Raw genomic sequence first — 17,218 nt, 5'->3', positions numbered from 1 at the left:
GTAGAGTATAAAATTGAGTGTCCAATACTTTTGATTTTCAAGTTAGAACCATTACCTACTTGAACAGCTTCCTGACCATTGTACTTTGTTTTGTTTATCAGGTTATTTGCATCAGGAGTGAAAGATTGGTAGCTCCTGAGTCAGGATTCCAGCTTGAATCTGTGGCTAAGAAGTAGTCAGATGAAGTATCATACTGACTTGAACCAGTATATGAAACTAAATCTTCTTGTTGCTGTGAACTAGCACTGTTGGTGACTGTCATATTTGCTTGAAAACTTCCATTTCCAGAACTGTTACTGTTATTATTTTGAGTGAAAGGACTTTGAAAATTTTGATTATACCTGTGATGACATTCCCAGCCAAGATGACCATACTTTCCACATACTTAACATTGTGGTCTATTGGCATTTCCATTGAATCTGCGTCTTCCTCCTCTTTGAAATCTATTTCCTCCTCTGTTACTAGGAAATCTTTCTCGATTGAATCCTCCTCTATAGTTTCCTGGAAAATTATTTTGTCTTCTAGGTTGCATTTGTGTCACATTTGCTTGCATAGTTACTGCAAGGTTTCTTTTGTGCCTTTCAAGTCTCTGCTCCTGAGCCATGAGCAGTGCTTCTATTTCTCCCACAGTGTAGGGATCAGATCTGGAAATTACTGAAGTTACAAATGAATCGTAGTCTTCATTAAGACCATCCAGTATAGCATCAATATGATCTTCTGTATCAATCTTTGAACCAGTTGCAGCAAGAGCATCTACAATCTTCTTGATCTGAAGTAAGTATTTGGAAACATCTTCTTCTTTCTTTGTATTTTTCAACTGAATCTTCAGTTGTTTACTTTTTTGCTCTTGTTTGTGAAGAAAAGAATTCTTCAATTTTTTGCCAAACTTGGAATGGGCTTGTACATCCCACCATACGAGTATATAAGCTTTCTGACATGGAAGATAGGAGCCATGACAGAAGAAGCTGATCTTGTTGAGTATCAAGATCCTTTGAGCTAGATCTTTGAGAACTTTGAACAATATTTTCACTACCAGCAGCAACACTTGTAGCTTCATTTTCAGCAGGAGCTGAATCTTGCAATTCTTTGGTAATGAATCTTGTTAAGTTGTAACCATTAATTGTAGCTGATTCCTGTTGTTTCCATGGAAGAAAATTATCCTCATTCAGCTTGAAGGAGACAGGATTGGAGAAGGTATGAACGGAGTTCTGCGCAGAGTTGTTGTTGGTCTCCATGGATCTATAGAGCTCTGATACCATGAAAGGTATGGCAACTATGATGAAAGAGAGAGAGAGAGAGAGAGAAAGAGAGAGAGAAAGAATAAGAAAGAATAAGAAAGAAAGAGAAAATGTAAAAGAGTATCTTGTATTCTGAATAGTTAAAACTTTACAAAGGGCTTTTGTCTTATATATACAAAGATGAGTTACGATCAGTTACTACACATATGTAACAGACTAACTAATAGTTTGTTATAACTAAAATAAATTTGTAACTGAATCCATTGGGCTTATTGGGCTTCTATGGCTATCAGTGTCATATCGCGTCGAATTGAAAATTGTCATCCTAAAAAATATACTTCTAATTGAGAAAAATATTTTTAATACTATGAGAGTACTGAGCACCACCACCATGACACTAGTTTAAATATCACGTTCTCATATTCAATCACTCACTTTAAATATTAAATAACATAAATTATTAGTTACCAAATAATCAAATTTATTAATTAAATAATAAATATTTATTACTAAAAGTAATAAGCAGCAATCAAATTAACACTCAATAGTTAATAATTACTAATTACTTACTTATTAATAATTCAAAATAATCAATAATTATTGATTAATTTAAGTAATATTCATTTAATTACTGATTATTAATCTGTGTAATATTGATTAATAATTAATTAGTGATTATTTGTTTCAGTAATTAATAATGACTAATTAATTTAGCAATTCATGATTTTTAATTTTATTACTAATTATTTAGTAATTAATGATTATGTATTAATTAATAATTTAAATTATTTTTTAGTCAATAATTTTAATTATTTGATATTTAAACTGAGCGAGTGACTATTAGGATGTGAGTATTTTATAAAAAGCAAAATGTAATAAGAATATTATTTTTGTGAAAAAAATAAAAAATAAAATAGTAGTGTTTCAGGGGTGGTTATACATGATCAAAATTAAATAGTATATATTAATACTTATGTTATTTATACTATTTTTTTTATACAACTCTCCTTGATTTATTTTTATTTAACATAGGGAGAGATGCACAAAAAGTGCATGAATAATTTTTTTTCATACTCGGTATGTGCTACCAGAAAAAAGAAAAGAAAAGAAAAGAAAAGGTTAAAAATGCAAATGTTATGTCTGTGTTGTTGAAATTTTGATGCTTTGGCGAAGCCAGCTACGAAGCACTGACACTTCAAAAACCCTGACGTGTCGTGTTCGACACTTTTCGACACTCCAACACGCATTGTAGAGACTCAAAAAAAGTTCAAAGGTTGCGTTGCGTTGCATTTTTAGTTCCAACTATTAGATTGGTTGGATTATGATTACCATGTTATTTAGTTTAATATAAACATTTAGGATACCTTATGTTTCTTTGCAAAATTGATGGATATTATAAGTTTAGCTTCATTTTTTTATGAAATTATTGAATATTAAATATAAATACACTACATCATTTAAAAATATTGTTTAATATCAAAACGTGTCTTAACTTGTCGAAATCTAACATTTTTTAAAATTAACGAGTCGGAGTGTCGTGTCATGTCGTGTCTCGTGTCCCGAGTCAATATCGGTGCTACATAGGAAGCCATGAGATGGGGGTGACAACGACCTAATTTTTTTTTTTTTGAAGAGAAATTTAAGTTTTTAAGCAAAGCTGAGTTGCATATCAATTCCCATAATTTTCAATCAAGCATTTTGGTTTTTGAGCTTAAAGATATGTGCTTTGGTCATAGTATTAGAGATATAAATATTCTATTTTATTTTTAATTAAGATATTCTAGATCCTTCTCTTTTCTAGTTATGCTCTTAATACGAGCTGTCGAACTCGCGCAAATTAATTAAATTAGGTTTATTAAAAATTTGTAGTAAAGCGTCAACCTAAGTCGTCTCTCAAGGAGTTTGCAAGGATCTTAATCGCTCAGTTATGAAAATAAAAATAAATATAAAAATAAAAATAAAATGAAAACCAAATGAAAACGGAAACTAAATGAAACAAGAACTAAATAAAAACGGGAATCAAATAAAAACGAAAACCAAATAAAAATGGGAACTAAATAAAAGAGAAACTAAGGAGAAACGAAAACTAAAGAAAATTGGAAACTAAAAGGGGTTTTTTTTTTTTAATATGATTGTCAATTTAAACGGAAATAAAAAATAAAATAACAAACGAGAATAATCAAATTAAAAGTAACCAACCCAAGAATTAGGATTCTAAGGATATCCATCATTGGACAAATAATTACCAAATCGTGATTGATCTCAATTGAATCAGAATCCTTGTTTCCAATTGAGAACCATCTCTAAGCGATCGCTTAGCGTTTGGTCGAATACGGCGCGTCTACTCGCGCAATCGCGGAGTATCAACCCATTCAACTTGAGTTCATTGAGTTAATCAACCTAACCATTAAATCTAATGATTAATCTCTTTCCTAAGAACGCAATCGCGTATCTCAGATTGAACACCCACAATCGCGCGATGCCAAACCGAGTTAGAAAAAGAAACGAATTTGGTTCAAAATGAGGCGCAGGTCTTCAGGATTCAACCATGGAATCCTCAACCCTTGGGTTGATTAAAGAAAAGAGGAGAGAGAAAAGACAAAAATTCTATTAATTTCAAAACTGTAAAATTCAAATTCAAACGAAAGATCCTCCACAAGGTCCCTACTCTCTCCCTTTTAACCCCTAATTAAGCTGGGCTTCAGGCTCTACAAATCCAACCCAAAATAAAAGGAAACAAAACAGAAATAATGGATATGGGCCTCATGCATTGGGTTCAAAATTATAACTTAAGTTCAATCGTCAAAATAAATTTCTAGTAAAACACGTCCATCTTGGGCTCAGGTTTTGACCATCTTTCTGTTCTAATTGGGCTTCAGTAGCTGAAATAACAATTGTAGCCCGTCCTGTTAGCTGCAAAACGCAACAAGAACGAAGTTAATCGGACATCGGTAAAGTGAGATATGGCCAAAATACAAAAGTAGTGTAAATCTAGAAAATTATGACGAAAATCAATTAAACCCAATTAAAATTTAGAATTCTGATTTGACCCAAAAGACCTTTATTTAATTCAAGTAAACATACCAACTAAGAGTAATAAATAAGTATAACAAAATATGTGTTATCAGCTCTTCTATATAAGAGCCCCTTATTGTACAAATTAATCACCCAATAAATGAAATTAATATTTTTCGTTTTCTCACTTTTATCTTCTAATATGGTATCAGTAGACATTTTTATCCCCCATGAAAGGAGGTTCCACTGCCGTCATTCTTTTTCCTTTTATTTTTCTTCATCGATTATCCTTTTCCCTCTTGTTCCTGCTCAAGTTTGTTCGTCTGTACCACCATTGTTGCAGTTCCAGATCTGTGCTCATGCCATCACTGCCGCTGGTTCAGTTTCGGTGGTCATCCACCGTCGCAGCATCAATTTTTTTTTGGTCATCTTTTCCGGCCACTTTTCGCCGTGCATGATTTTCTGGCGTGTTCCTCTTCAATTTTTTTAGTTGTTGGTCATCTCTTTTTCCAGCACCTTCCACGTTGTCTCTCCGGTCTGGTTACGCCAAATATCCATGCATTTTCCAGATCTCTCTAACAGTATTCCAGATCTGTGTTGTTTGTAGCTCATCTTCTCTGGCGACTTCTAGATCTTTCAGATCTGTTTCATTTTCTTGTTCGTTGGACCTCCATGGACCTTTGCCGTGTCTTTTTCTCCTCCGCTCGCGTTTCTCTTCTTTCGACCATGTCTTTCTCTTTTCCGGCTGCATATCCTTCATTTTCGGTCATCACCTCCGACCGTGTCTCATTCTCCGGCTGCATCTTCCACTCTCCGACCGTTTCTATTCCAGATTGTTCATATTTCAGATATGTGTTTTTCTTCTCTGGTCTTTTCCAATCTGCGTGTTTTTTCCACGCCAATTTTTTTTTTCTCTTCTTAGTTATCCTCCACATTTGTCAATATGGGTCTCTGATATATTTTTATTTTCAGATCTGTCTAGTTGTTTTCTTTCACTTCTCATTTTGCATGTTTGTGAAGATTCATGGAGCTCATGGATTTAATTGCAATGCATCATTATATATATGTATATATATATATATATATATATATATTTTTTTTTTTTTTGGTTTTTTGATTTTTCTGATGTACTGTTTCTGGCTTGTATTTGGCCACTTAGATTTTATTCCCACATATGTTTGTGGTGTTATTCAAGTTTGATTTGGCTTGTATTTGATTTTGCCATTGTTTGACTTTATTTTGGCTTTCTATTCAGGGGGAGCATTGTTCATGTTGCTGATGTTCATTTCAAAACAGTTGATTTTGCCGATGTCCATCCCGGCAACGTTCATGTTAGGTTGCTGATGTCCTTCCCAGCCCTTCCTTCCTTTGCTGATGTCCATTCCAGCACTGTCTCTACCAGCTCTTCAGACTGATGATCATTCCAGTTGATTTGCTATGCTATCGATTTCTTCGGACGTGAAGCTTTTATTTTCTTTCTTCCCAAGATGGAGTGTTCATGCTATTCACCCTCCATCTTGAGGTGAAGTATTAGAGATATAAATATTTTATTTTATTTTTAATTGAGATATTCTAGATCTTTCTTTTTTCTAGTTATGCTCTTCTATATAAGAGCCCCTTATTGTACAAATTAATCACCCAATCAATGAAATTAATATTTTCCTTTTTCTCACTTTTAATTAATCACCCAATTTTTTATTTTTTATTTTTTGAAGAGAAATTTAAGCTTTTGAGCAAAGCTGAGTTGCATATCAATTCCCATAATTTTCAATCAAGCATTTTGGTTTTGTAGACCCAAATGACAACTAAAATTATATATCTCATTATCAAGATATCTTAATATATATCATAATCTAATTATAAGTTATTTTTTTCCAGAAAAAATACTTGTAGTAGTAAGGTTTCCATTGATCTTGTCAAACTTTTTTTATTTTCGTCCCGTCTTGTCAAATTTTTTGGCTCCGCCACCGTTGATATGCGATTGTATTATGCAAAATGAATTATATAGTTGAACTAGTACAGAAATGGATATCAAAGGGAACATTATAGCGCATTTAACCATTCAGTTTGGCTTTGCATCTCCCTAATATTCACCTGGCAGTCATTTTCAAATTATATTTTATGTAAATTGAATTATGTAGAGTTTCAAGGTTAGAGATGGTTTCACTGGAACCTTATAAAGATAACTATTTGACCACAAGTGCCCGTTAAAGATGAGAGATTTTAAGAATTTGCTTCAGGGCATACTAGTGTATTTCAGAGTTAGTATCCCTTGTACCACGTAGATTTTACAAAAGGGGAAATATTTTTACTTTTATTGTAGAATTTTTTTTCTACTACACTTACATAAAAGTGAGCTGGTCTCATTTTGAAAAGAAAAGAAAGAAGAAGTTAATGAAATTTAATTACTTTTATATAAGTGTGATAGATAAAAAATTTCTGGAGCAAAAATAAAAATATTAAACTCTTCATAAAATTGTGATCTTTAACAATTGCGGGTTCAAAAAGCCCGATACAATGACTGTTGATCTTATAGATATTTATGCAGGCTTTAATTAATACCTTTTTTTATTTTTGTATGGAGTTAAAAAAATCTATATAGATAAAATAAGAAAACAAATGAAATACTTTTTTAAATTTGATTGTTTTCTTAATATCTTCATAAAGCGATATAAAAGAATATAAATAAAGTGAATGAATAATTTAGTTAACTGTAATTATATTTTTTAAAGTTAAAATTATTTGATAACCTTTATTTTATCTTTATAAGGAATTTTAAATAATAACTATTTCAAAATATAAATACATTATTACTAGTTAAGCTTTTTGAGTTGTTGACTGGGTGCTAGGATGCTTTGTAGTACCTTTCTTTACTTAGTCTATCAAGAAAAAATTTATTCTTTTTCAAGATATTGACTCAATCACGCAAGTGCACGCATCAAGTAATAAGTGGAATTGTTAGTGCCAAATTATTGTTCCCACGATCATCATCGTCGCAGCCACTGCCGTCACTACCACCATCATGTTATCACCACCACCACCACCACTACCATCACCACGCCACAGCCATCACCACCACTTCCACCACCGCCACCGCCACGCTACTATCACCGCTACCACCACCATGCTACCATTACCACTGTTGCCACCACCACCACCACCACCATCACATTATATGAAAAGAAAAGTGATGATCTGAAGAAAAAAATTTGCTTAATAGGAATATTTTTTATTCTTTTATTTATTGTGTTATCAAACGTAATTCTCATTCTCGGAATAAAAATAAAACATGTTATAAAACATTTTTTTTTTTAAGAAATTGTTCCAGGGCACAAAAATAGAAAATAATTATTTCTTTTCAGAAACAGTATCAGGGAACAAAATAGTTGTCATGCACACTTTTAGCTAGACTTGCTTCAAGCTTATCAGTAGGATTTAAAGATCCAACCATTGTGGATTTCTCTCGATCAAAGCACTAATTGATAGACCTCACTTTAAGAGGAGGGTCCTCTTAAAAGAAAAATAACTGCTTATAGAGAATATTTTTTCTTATTCTTTCAAAAAGCACATCAGTCCTTTCAATACATCAGCATATTTAAAGGAAATCATATTACTTGCACCTAACCACTTCTGACAAACTCTCACACCAACAATACTCTCTCTTCCCATAACAAATTTCATACTTTTTCATATTTAAGGCAACCAGTAATGATCCATCCATGGCGGTGGCGTGGTAATGGTAGTGGTGGTGGTGATGACATGGTGGTAGTGGTGACAACAGTGATTGAGACGATGGTAATGATGGTAGTGGTGGTGATTGGTGACAGTGGTAGTAATAGTTAAGGTAATGATTAAGGCATGGTGGTAATGATAGTGGCGGTGACGTGAAGACGGTGGTGATGGTCCACTAGCGGACCTACATAGGTGCCAATGTCTACAAGAAGTGCAGACACAAAAAATTGTTTACTAACAACATCCCCATATCTCAATTTTTACATCGCACTCATCGTTCATTGCTTGTGACCAATTCCTATCTCCTAAAGGCTTCTTGTATAGTCCGTAGGGTATCTAACTATCTATGGTGTTTAAGGTTGACAAGAAGACTTTGTATCTATCTTAAAGGCTATGCTAAGATATGTAATGGGATATGGGGTGCTGAGTGCAACATCTTTTTACTTTTCTCAAAGCTTTAGGTAGATCAAGGTCTGAGATTTTTGCAGCATCTTGTGGTCAGTTAGTTGCACAGGAATGTATGATCTATGCTAATGGCAGACCTACATACTAACTTTTTATGTTAGGTTAAAATTTCTTTTCTTTTTTTATTTATATTCTTTTGTTTTTTAATGCATTTAAACTTTTTTTTAAAAAAATTTGGGGGGCAACTCTGTCATTAACTGTGCAGACATAAATAAAATTTTTTGGGTTCGCCACTGGTGATGGTGGATGTGGCATCGTGGTGGTGGTACAACAATGAAGGCGATGATGGTGGTGGTGGTCGTGTCGGAATAGTGGTGGCAGTAGTGAAGAGTAATTGAGAGAGATAAATGTTTCTCCTTTTGTGTCCCGGGAACAAAAAGGTAAAAAAAAAATTGATTTTTTTTTGTTTAACAACAAGAAATTGAACCGGTTCATTCTTCTCAAAAAAATAAAATAAACCGATCTTGTAAAAAATGATTCTAGAAAGATTGTGTTACCCACCCTAAATTGTTAGAAACTCAATTGACACTACACAAAAATTGGGTTTCATGGCTTACAAAATTTCCCACTTAGAAACCAAAAATTTTTCGTTTCCTGAATCATCGCCCACCGCAGGACCAAATACCCACACAAATTCCATTGTAATTATTTCGTCAACGATGAAGCTGGATATTCCATATTTTGTGGTTCAGCTTAGGTGGCGCGGGTTTTTAAAATCTTCCAATTCTTTGAGTTCCACCGCACTCTTAACGAACAACATATCAAAATTGTGTCCTTTTACATGGAGGATGAAGCCTTGGTGCAGTTTCAATGGATGCATGCTAATAAGCAACTCCTTTCCTGGGCCAACTTCCTTAATGTCTTAGAGCTTTCATTTTGCTCCTTCCCAGTATGATCCCAAGGAAGATCTATTCAAGCTTTCCAAGACTATAATTATGAGTCACGTACTAAGATCTATTCAACTTCTTGTTTTGATCAAGAGCGAAAAACATCATTCATGTGTAAAGATTGGAGATATATAATGGAGTCACTCAAGAAAAACAATGAGATAACAAATGGAGAGCAATAACGAGATAATTAAATGACAATAATAAAGATGAGCATTGAAGATACAAACCAATAGAGCAATGAATCAAGAGCATTGATTTGACATTTCAAGAGCAACAAGTATAAAACTTGGGCAATAATCAAGAAGAGATTCAAAGAAGAAAACCATTATAAACAATGCTATGTTGAGGGACAAAACGATCATGGTCAACGTACAAGAAAATTTCACAACATAAGCCATGGTGAAATGAAGATCAAGTTCAAGCTCCTGTGATATTTAGCTTTCTAGACTTAGATCGTTTGTAAGGGTATGATATTGCTTTTATTCATGAGCTCAAGGTTGCAAAGTTCAAAGGTCTCAAAAATTGCATATTTACATATTGCATCCCCCCAAAAAAAAAAAAAAAAAAGCTTAACGATTTTAAAGTGGATACTTTTCATATTGCATAGTTTTCAAACCTATTTTAAAATGAATCATATATGATTTGATTGATAAAAATCCTTTTTCCAAGAACCTAAAATATGTTTCTAAATGTTAGAAATCAAGTTTAAGTCATAAAGTTTGAAAAGGAGTGAAGAGAAAAGCATTTTGGGCCAAAATTTTATTTACTGTCATGCTATGTCCTAATGTACAAGGGTATATGAACAACATATCCGGATATATTTGATCCATATCTGGATATTTGCTTATAATGACAATAAATAAATAGTTTTCAATGAAAACTCTAGAAATACATTTCCAACGGCTCTAAAATTTTATGGGCTTTATTTTTGCACTTTCTAAGAATATTTTCAAAGTATAAAAAGATTCATAAACATTCATTGAAATCATATACACAAATCTATCAATCATAAACTCATTTACCAAATATAACTTTATACTTTTCATTTTAATTTAGCCTTCCTTCTATATAAAATAAGTAACTTTACCAAGTGTAATATAACTTCGGTAAAATTCAATTTGTAGTCTCAAGCCATAATTTTGGAGCGCAATCATGTAAACCAAATCTCACTTCTTCTTCTTCTTTTTTAACCAAATCTCACTTTAATAGTTAAGAAGCTTGATTCTTAACTATTTTAATTTACGCTAGTTCAAAAAAAACTTCTAAATACATATGCTCACAACCTTTATGTAATTGTAATTATGGATTAGACAGAATTCATTAATTATCTTTTCCTATGTTGCATGAGTTATTATTTATTGAACATTTTTTTATTATAGTATATTTTTTATTTTTTAAAGTAATTATAAAATATATCATCACTATTATTTTACGAATTTTTTTATGTATGTGGATATTATGACATGATTAAATTTTTTTTCTTACCGTACTCACTTTCTGCTTTTATTTTATATTCCGCACTCCATATTTTTAATAATTTTTTTATTTAATGAAATTATTAAATGCATTGTACAGAAAAATATTATTCTATCTTTTAAAAAAAATTAAAATAAATTCTCAAGATGATTTTATTTTTTTTCAAAAAAATTATTATGTATTTAATTAAATACTTAATTACATGTTAATGCAATTTTATTATAGATAAATATTGTGAGGATGTCAACTCTGCAACCAATATTATTAAATTCAATAGGTAAGTGGATCAAGGGATTAATGGTTCAACAGATAGGTAATTGGTTTAACCAAATAAGAAGAATTTATATTAAATTGTATAATAAATATATTGAAAGATGTATTTAGACCAACAAATCTTAATATATAGAATCTTAAACCTACCATTGGAAACTTTGCTGACGTGTCGCTCTGTCCTTCATTCTCAGCTTTGTGTTCACACTTAAGAAGAGTTTGAAAAGTTGCCTCTTTTGGAAATTTTTTATTTTTCGAAAAAAGAAATTGAAAAAAGGGTGGGATAATATTTGATATTCAAAATTCGTTGGTGGCAGACAGCTGTATAAGTGCTCCACTATTTCCTGCATCGGTAATGGTTAAATGTATTCTACAAACACTCATTTATTTTTAAATAAAATATGACTTTGCCTATAAATAGGATATATGTAATTGGCAATTCTTCCTTTGCTCATCAAAAGCTTCGTCCACTTCTCCAGTTTCTAATTGCTTCTCTCTTTTTTTGATTTCGTTCTTTTCTTCTACAAGCATCGTCCACTTCTCCAGATTCAATTTGCTTCTCTTTTTTGTGTTTGTAGCCTTTTCTTCTACATTATGTTCTCCAAATATGATTTGATAAAGGACCTTAATCCTACCAAGGAGGATTGGAGGATTAAGGTGAGGATGCTGAGGAGTTGGAAAGTTCCTATTTTCAATGTAGGGATTTTGATGACAACTTGGAGATGGTTCTGTTGGATGAACAGGTGAATACACTTTCCTTTTTTTACTTTATTTTGTCATCTCTGTTTGCGTTCGATTTTGGATGAACAAATTCTTAATGTGTGTTATTGTAGGGGGCGGTCCATGCCATTGTTAAATGTTCTTTGCAAGTGCGAAAAAAAATTCGTGAAGGAGAGTCTTATTTTATTAAAAAATTTGGGGTTGGATTAAATAGCGATAATTATAGGCCAACTAGACATGATTATCACTTGTCTTTTAACCTCAGGACGGATGTTACATCCATTGCTGATGCTGTTATTCCTGTCCATGGATTTGATTTTGTTCAATTTGACACAATTGCGAACGAAGGAGCTGACTCTCCTTATTTAGTGGGTAATGTTTTTTGTCTTCCTAACTATTTTTTGTTTTGATAACATTGTCGTAAGCCCTCCTTCTTTTTCGTGCAGACATTATCGGTTTACTATCTGGTATAGGCGAAGTTCGTGAGCATGTAATCTCTAGTAGAAAAACAAAAATGGTTGTGTTGGAGCTGGACAATCTCAGGTGTTACCCTTTGTCGATATGGAATGTTTTTGTGATCTATATCATTGTGTTATATGTGTTATATAAATATATTGCATGGTTTCTTCGTATCAATGCAAAAATAGTGGCTAGAAGCTTGAGTGTACTTTGTGGGAGCAATACGTTGATGAAGTGCAGACTTTCTTGGCGAGTAATCAGTCTCCTCAGAATGTTATAATCATTCAGCTTTCGAGAATAAAGAGTTTCAAGGGTATTTTTTCATGTCTTTCGTTCCTTGGCTCTGTGGTATTCTGTTTATTTTTTGTATATCTGTCTATTGTATATTTTATTGTATAGGTAAGATAGGAATAACAAATACAAAGTATACAACAAGGATCATCACTGATTCCAGTGTTCCCGAGATAGCAGCCTTTAAAAAAAAGTGTGGTGTGTTTTCTTTATGTTTGTAGTGTAAATTGATAAATGAAATCGTTTTTCGTTGACGCAGTGATGTTGGCATGTGCCCTCACTATTTTGTGTTTAATTATTTTTAGGTTTCTTTCGTCTGATCCTGTGGATAGCAGTCAATTGTTGACATAGTTGTCGAGCCAATCATCGTATTCTTTTTAGAATGATTTCTTAAAGGACACTGAGAGGAAGTGTATCAATGATATTAAGGATGGCAATGAGGTCAAAACATGCAACACTTATGGAACAATAAAGTCGATTGAGAACAAGTACAACTGGTGGTACAAATCATGCAAGAGATGTCTGTATTCTGTTTCTGAAGATTTTGAGAAATGTATTGTAAGAACTGCCAGAAACATTGGGCGGATTATCATCCAAAGTGAGTTAATTTTTTTCTTACACTATTTTAATAAAAGTCGACTTCTTCCATATTTGCGAACGTAAGACAACCATTGTGGACATTTTACAGATTTAGTGTTCAAGAGAGAGTGGTTGACAGTACGGATTCTGCTTCGTTCATACTATTCGATATAGACTGTGTGGCTTTACTGGGCATGAGTGCTGCTGATTTATGCGAGAAGCATTTCAAAAGGGTTTGGTCGTCACTCCTTTGTATTTTGATAACCGTCGAGTTTTATCCTTTTATCGTTGCTATTTTTTAAATTAACTTTGTACAACATGCTTTTTGTAGGGTGCTGATTTAGAAACTTATCCATCTGAGCTGAACGTTCTCAATGGAAAATCCATGTTGTTTAAGGTGAATGTGAAGAAAAATAATTTACACGCATACAATGAGTCGAGATATCAAGTATCAAAAGTTTGCTGCGATGAATCGATTATTGCAACATTCCTCAAGTCTGCTGTTGACGTAAATGTGTGTTTTTTCCTCTTAAAATAGTTGTTCCATTTTTTTTTACGTAGCATTTTGTGCTATTTAAATTAAAATTATTTTTTTTCTTTCCAGGATGAAACAACATTTGATAATGCTGATGATAACTGTATGGTTCCATCAGAATCAGAAAAAGTTCTGATATTAACAAATTATTTGAAATTTATAAAGGTGTTTGTGTTCTTTGTATAATGTAATCTAACTACTTATGATTTAAATTACATTTTTTTATTTCTTGCCAGGATTTTGAAAGCCAAACCTGTGGGAGTACAAATGATGATGACGTTTCTTTGTCTTTGTTGACACCGTCTGTAAATTATAATGAATCTATGGAAGACAAATTTAATTGTTCAGTTGTGCGACCATTGAAAAAGATAAAACTGGAGAAAGAGTTGAGTGCTACCCCAAAGTAGTTCTGTACTTTGCCTATAACTATTTAAATATCGCAATGTATTAGGATACAAAATGTGTACTGACAGATTACCAATTTGTTTTGTTTTGTTTTTTTGAATTTTTTCTTTTATAGTTTCGGTGCTGAGGTCCGAGACACAGCGCATGAGAAGGATGATGTGTAGCTAGTGTTGTTGTGGTACCATTTGAAGCCAGTGCAACAAATGTGACGTTTAGGATGGCTTTGTAATTATTTGACATTTTAATTGACAATGTCTATGACGGAGAATTATTTTGCAAGTGAATTTATGAAGTTTATTGATTTAAAAATAGTTGTATATTATTAGTGTTTCTTTTTTATTGTTCATCGTATTGAGCTTAAAATGAATTTGCATGTGTTTTAAATGTTTTACATAATTGAATTGTAATTAGCCAAGGTAAATGCCGGTGAGGAATTTAGCATGATGTTGTATTGTAATGCACCTACTATAATTAAAAACAAAGGGCGATCGATAATACAAGCGAATCTGCTCTAATCGTCGTGGTATCTCTTACGTCGCAGTGTTTTTGATTGTTTTTGTATTGCAAATTATAAACTATTTATTATTGCTATTCGTATACAACAAATGCATGTAAATCTTCAGACAATTATACTGTATTATAATCTGATTGTGAAGACCAAACCCCCTGGATTAATTATTTTAATTGGGAATGTGGAGTGCCATTTGTTTGAAATTAATATGCATGTGTTTGAGATGTTTTACATAATTGAATTGTAATTAGCCAAGGTAAATGCCGGCGAGGAATTTAGCATGACGTTGGTATTGTAATGCACCTACTATAATTAGAAACAAAGGGCGATTGATAATACAAGTTACTTTGCTCTAATCGTCGGGGTATTTCTAATGTCGTAGTATTTCTAATAGTTTCTGTATTGGAAATTATAACCTCTTTTACATGTAAATCTCCAGACAATTATGTTGTATTGTATTCAGTTTGTGAAGACCAAAAGACACATATTAATTATATTTAATTGGGAATGTGGATTGCCATTACTTATGAAATAACAAATTATTTTAAATCTTCAATTTATTGTGTCAGATTGTTGCATTTGTCGCTACTGTAATGATGACTTCAATTTGCATTGAAAATGAAAGCGTAATGAATTGTAAGGGACCTTAAGTGTGACCTGTGTCAACCAGCATTTAGTAGGTATCATTGGGGTGTTGTTTCCGGGAAACCTATGCGCCGAGATAGCTTGCAAAAGCATTTACTTCTTATCATTGGTGTATATGTTATTTGTCATTTCAAATACCAAGAATTTGCATTAAAAAACGTAGATGATTGAATCAAACTTTTCAATTTTCAAATGATTATCATTGAACAATGTATTTATTGTTCTGTGATGTTTCGAATACCAAGTCTGGACGCTGATTGTTTTGTAGTGTATTCACTGCCAAATGACGTTTGAAATACCAAGTGACGGCAGTTAATAATGAAATGGAACCTTTGTTTGATGTTTGCTTTATCAAGGCAGGTCGTAGATAGTGGAACTTGATACGTAATGTTACTTTTGTTGGAGGAAATTTCTTACTTTTTTTAAATTCGTAATTCGTAATAACTAAAATGAAATAATGAGTTAACATGGAATATCAATCGACGCCGGAGAAACTTGCATATGCTTTCAAACGACCGCTGATCGAGTCACATCGTTTAATTTGGTTGTTGGCCCACTACACAATTCTCTAATTGAAATGATAGTTGTTCATCCATATAAACCAGCCATTTTCATTAGTTTATATTGTATTTTCCTCTTGCTTTTTTTAATCATTTCAAATGGGTGAATCTTTTTCTGCAAAACGGGGGATGATTAAAAATCAACGATGTCACTCCCTTGAATCTCTACTGAATGATTTATTGCTGCGCATATTTGGAAATGTTGCATATTATTCCATGGAGGATATCTCCAACGTTAAACTAACATGCAAAGAGTTTCTTCGTCTTGCAGAACATGATAGTGTGTACAACCATGCATCATTGGACAAGTTCAAGTTGGAGCCTCTGAAGTGGATGACCGAAGGAAGGCCGTTTCGTTATCATGTCCAGGGTCATCATGATGATGAGAACGCGTCATCGAACGAGGTGAAGGTGGTTGAGTGGGATTTGTCTCCAGAGGAAGTATTTGACAACGAACGGAGGATGTATTTCTTCAAGCGTTGCAGAGAGAGTGAGAACCTTGCAATCATATATCGTGAAGGAATGGTCCGATATTTCAGAGAAACCAAAGATTCTGATACTATAGACTTACATTTTGCGTCCTTGAAAATTGTTGCTATGAATGGTCACGACGAGGCCAAGTACGTGTATAGCATGCTTTTGATGTGCTTGGACGATGAAGCCCAGAGAAACCAAGGATTTTATATATTTCATTTGCTGGATACATCCGAGAGAGTCAAACAGTGTGGACAGCGTGTCAAGACTTTTATTCTTCTCTATGGATGCGTCGAAGAGTTCTCCCTCAGAATCAATCATCCTTCTATCATTCTAAGATATGTAGCACTCTTCAACCAACAATTAAAAGAGACCCCAGGATATTGCATGACGAGTATGATGATGATGGACCCGAATGTGAAAATTGCAGGGCAGATTTTGAACTGAAATTATTTTGTAGCATGACTGGTGTTTAATATCATTTTATCAAACTGATAGCATATTGGTGGATCGAGTCACATGGGGATTAAGTTCTTTGTTTTTTATTTTTATTTTTTAATTGTTCTTCGTTATCATGTATTGGACTTTAGCGTTTATATTTATGCAGTATTTATTAAGATGTTGATATGATTATTTCAATTTCATTTTCTTGACTTCTTTTCACTATCGATACATGGACAAGATGTATTAAGGAGTGAATATACAAAATACAAATATCATATTTTAAGGGACAAAATAGACAACAAACAGATTCGATCACATTTGAAAGCGTGAATATAATCCATGTGCAATTGTATTTGAAAGGGGAAATTTAGATTTTGCCACTTGGTCAAAGGTTTGAATATTTGTTATGTATGTTAAGAAGCTAAGTGAGGCATAACTGGGTTGTTGGAATAACCATTCATCAGATAAACAAAGAAACAAATAATTTTACATGACAAATTCAAACATTA

General features: G+C 32.8%; 1 protein-coding gene across 1 annotated transcript; it reads left to right on the top strand.

Annotated features, from left to right (window-relative positions):
- The first annotated feature begins 11,487 nt into the window (after positions 1–11,487).
- LOC133317476 (uncharacterized) lies at positions 11,488–14,239 on the top strand. Its single transcript, XM_061519343.1, has 9 exons — positions 11,488–11,564; positions 11,665–11,829; positions 12,072–12,174; positions 12,938–13,158; positions 13,245–13,368; positions 13,467–13,643; positions 13,740–13,799; positions 13,907–14,073; positions 14,191–14,239. The coding sequence occupies exons 1-9, from the start codon at positions 11,488–11,490 to the stop codon at positions 14,237–14,239; spliced, it is 1,143 nt and encodes a 380-aa protein (XP_061375327.1).
- Positions 14,240–17,218: the final 2,979 nt, after the last annotated feature.

This window comes from Gastrolobium bilobum, unplaced genomic scaffold (genome assembly GCF_033153095.1).
Source record: "Gastrolobium bilobum isolate Gb01-03AN ecotype WA unplaced genomic scaffold, APGP_CSIRO_Gbil_v1 utg8354, whole genome shotgun sequence".
NCBI classification, from domain to species: domain Eukaryota; kingdom Viridiplantae; phylum Streptophyta; class Magnoliopsida; order Fabales; family Fabaceae; genus Gastrolobium; species Gastrolobium bilobum.
The sequence above is the reverse complement of the archived record's forward strand: the minus strand, read 5'-3'. Positions and strand labels throughout refer to the sequence as shown.

Bases quoted from the DNA above. Each gene is read 5' to 3' on its own strand.
- LOC133317476 (XM_061519343.1), top strand. From the start codon at position 11,488: ATGACTTTGCCTATAAATAGGATATATGTAATTGGCAATTCTTCCTTT. The intron at 13,159-13,244 runs GTTAATTTTTTT...GACATTTTACAG, and splicing joins CGGATTATCATCCAAAGTGA to ATTTAGTGTTCAAGAGAGAG. The intron at 14,074-14,190 runs GTAGTTCTGTAC...TTTCTTTTATAG, and splicing joins GAGTTGAGTGCTACCCCAAA to TTTCGGTGCTGAGGTCCGAG.